The sequence below is a fragment of the Cannabis sativa genome, chromosome X, assembly GCF_029168945.1.
Source record: "Cannabis sativa cultivar Pink pepper isolate KNU-18-1 chromosome X, ASM2916894v1, whole genome shotgun sequence".
Lineage (NCBI taxonomy): Eukaryota > Viridiplantae > Streptophyta > Magnoliopsida > Rosales > Cannabaceae > Cannabis > Cannabis sativa.
The window spans coordinates 59289900-59292807 of NC_083610.1; the positions used below are offsets into that span (position 1 = coordinate 59289900).

The following is a 2908-nucleotide window of genomic DNA, read 5'->3' on the forward strand; positions in this document are numbered from 1 at the left end:
CTTTGCTGCTCTTCTGTAGTATGGATTTTAAAGTCTATCTATAGCAAGCTGTACAAAAAAATACTCCTTTTGGTCGAGGAAAGCGCTTTCACTTAATGAAAGGAGCATGATTTTCAATAACAGCTTTTGCCAGAGGATGATCAAGTATCGGTAGCATTCACTTTCTCAAAGTATAGTACGCTAGGGACTCTCTTCAAGTAGAGTAAACAAAACGGAAGGCACAATTAGTTGAGTCTAGCATTCCTGTGCAATTCCCTTCCTTTAATTCAATATTCTCTTCCCGCTTAGGTTAGCTGTACTCTCGTGTAGCAGTTAAGGAAATTCATCGAAGTAACGCGATGGATTCGCAAGAATGAACGAAGAAAAAGCCTTCAGACAATTCAACATCATTTTTTATTTATGTTAGAAGGTGCAGAACGTTAGAAGCAAGTGGGCCTCCGGCCACACTACCAACCCTCGCTACGGCTTCTTTTGAAGCTCTAGTTCTCACGCATTCCAGCTTCAAGATCTGGCTTTCGCTTTGAGCGCGAAGCAGCTTGCTGAGATCAAATGAGATATCCCAACCTTTGATTGTCAAACTTGCAGTTCCCATGAACCAAGCACAGGATAGGATGGATGGTGTACCAATCCATTTCGTTGGGAAGATGGCGAGGATGAAAGAAGGATATCGAGAGAGAAATAGGAAAAAGAGTACGGAAGCTAGAGTTGAGATATAGGATAGCTAAATGCCCTAAAATCCGTGTACGAAAGGTCCGCGATCCTGGGCAGTACATGGATAACCCGACTCACCAAGCGCTTAGGAACGTGTGGTGAAGGCGGAATAGAGTTTGCCGTTGAAATGAGGACTTCTGGTGTAACCAAGTTTGAAGGGTGGAATGCTAACAAACCGGGGCTACAGCACCTGTGGGGAGGGAGTCGACTGAACATCTCAGCCATTGGCGGGAATTTCGCCCGCATCCGATCCCCAATTCTTGTTCACCCCGGATGATCGTGTTGGGTGAATTGTGACCTCGTACGATCGTGTCGGGTGAGCAACAGCCGCTTCGTCACAGTACTTACTTATGGGCTAACAGGTCACACTTTGGCCAAGTATCCTACAAAGAGACTCCCGAGAGCCAGAAGTATTGAAGGAATGGCCATAGGAATGGGCGCATCATGACATCGTAAGATGTCTCGCCCGAATGAATTAGTTGGTACTAGAAATGTTAGAAAAAGTGAACGAAAAGAGTAATAAGAAGTGAAAAGGACAGAGACACTTCCCAACCAGAAAGCAAAGTTCCCACTGATGGTATACTTAGTGTAAGCGAGCTCTAAGATCACATCTTTGGAATAATATCTAGTTAGAAAAGGAAATCCAATTAGAGATAAGCTGCCCATGAGCATCATGGCATAGGTAAAAGGGAACGAGGAGGCAAGCCCCCCCATCTTCCGCATATCTTGCTCATCCGACATGGCATGAATCACCGAACCTGCACTCAGGAATAGTAATGCTTTGAAAAACGCGTGATTCATTAAGTGAAAGACGCTAACCGAATAGTTAGAGATTTACTCCGACAGCATCTAGGGTTCCTCGAACAATGTGATATCTTACACCGGGTAAATCCTTAACCCTTCCCCTCTTACTAAGACTACAGAATGTTCTTGTAAATTATGGCCAATACCAGGTATATAAGCAGTGATTTCAAATCAAGAGGTTAAGCGTACTCTGGCAACTTTACGTAAGGCAGAGTTTGGTTTTTTGGGGGTGATAGTGGAAAAGTTGACAGATAAGTCACCCTTACTGCCAGAAAATCGAGTTATTTGGGCCCTGGAGTGGGCGAACTACTAGTTTTCGGATACGAGATATCCATCCTAGTCACTATGGACGCATTTGTCCAATTGACAGGTCTGAAGGAATCAATGTTGGCCTTATTGGATCCTTAAACCTCCTTATCCAATCGCAACCGCAAAACCCAGCGCAAGCTCCGCCCAGACCCGCTTATAACAACGCAGCGCCTCCGACCAATTATGATCCTCAATAGCAACAAGGTGCTCCCAAGTGACCCTGGGGACCCAATAGAGCTCAGAACAATAGTAAGTAGTCAGTATAGCCAGTAGTTGGCCTTAAGCCTAGCTGTGTTACGGAATAGTGTTCAGGTCTTTCCTCTTCAGTTGCTGATGCCCTACGACCTTAAAAGGACAGATCCTGCTTCTCACGCTTGATTGCTTTCAAGAGAGACCGGAATACTACTCTTTGCCCCTTGGATAGCTATCGAACTTCCTTTACTGGATAAGAGAAATTGCCTGCAAGAGACGCTTCTCCACATACTCCAACATAGGCCAGTTCGAGTTACCATTGTTGATCCAAAAGCTTCTGAGCTAGCAGCAGTACAGTTGGTGTATAAGTAACCTCTTGGATATCCGATCGAGACATAACATAATTGTAGTGGCCTGAACAACAACTCCTTTCTATACTCTTCAATCTCTCTTCTTTTTTTCTTCCATTTGATTTTGACTCTTCTTTGGCCATGAAGATGACCTTGCAACAGTTCAACAGCACACCATCTGTCACAAAGAAAATGAAGGTTTCACCAACATGTATATTATTTATGCACCAGACAACTCGTATAGCGTCAGCAGCTACGCTTAGAGTAGTGAATCCAGTGAAAGCCGACGGTAGATTTCTCATTTGCCAATGAATTTTATCCGCCCCGATTCGATCAATAATCTCGAGAATGAATGTTGGAAACTCTTCGATGACATCTTCCTTTGAGTGCACGATTCCTTAGCTGTGCCTGTTTGGTACCGAGCTCTTTGAGGGCTTTTCTTTATCCTGTAAGTAGTTTTCCAATCGCTATGAAGTTCTAATTATGCTACTTAAGCTCCAAGTAGGTCCTTGAGCGGATCCCACGTTAGCCCCAAGACATTG

General features: G+C 44.2%; 1 protein-coding gene across 1 annotated transcript; it reads right to left on the reverse strand.

Moving 5' to 3' along the window:
* Positions 1-1049: 1049 nt before the first annotated feature.
* On the reverse strand, positions 1050-1545 carry LOC133032299 (NADH-ubiquinone oxidoreductase chain 5-like; the record flags this gene model as incomplete). The annotated part of the gene is made up of 1 exon (XM_061106193.1): positions 1050-1545. A coding segment is annotated over one exon (471 nt), but the record flags the coding sequence as incomplete, so codon positions are not given.
* Between the last annotated feature and the right edge of the window lie 1363 nt (positions 1546-2908).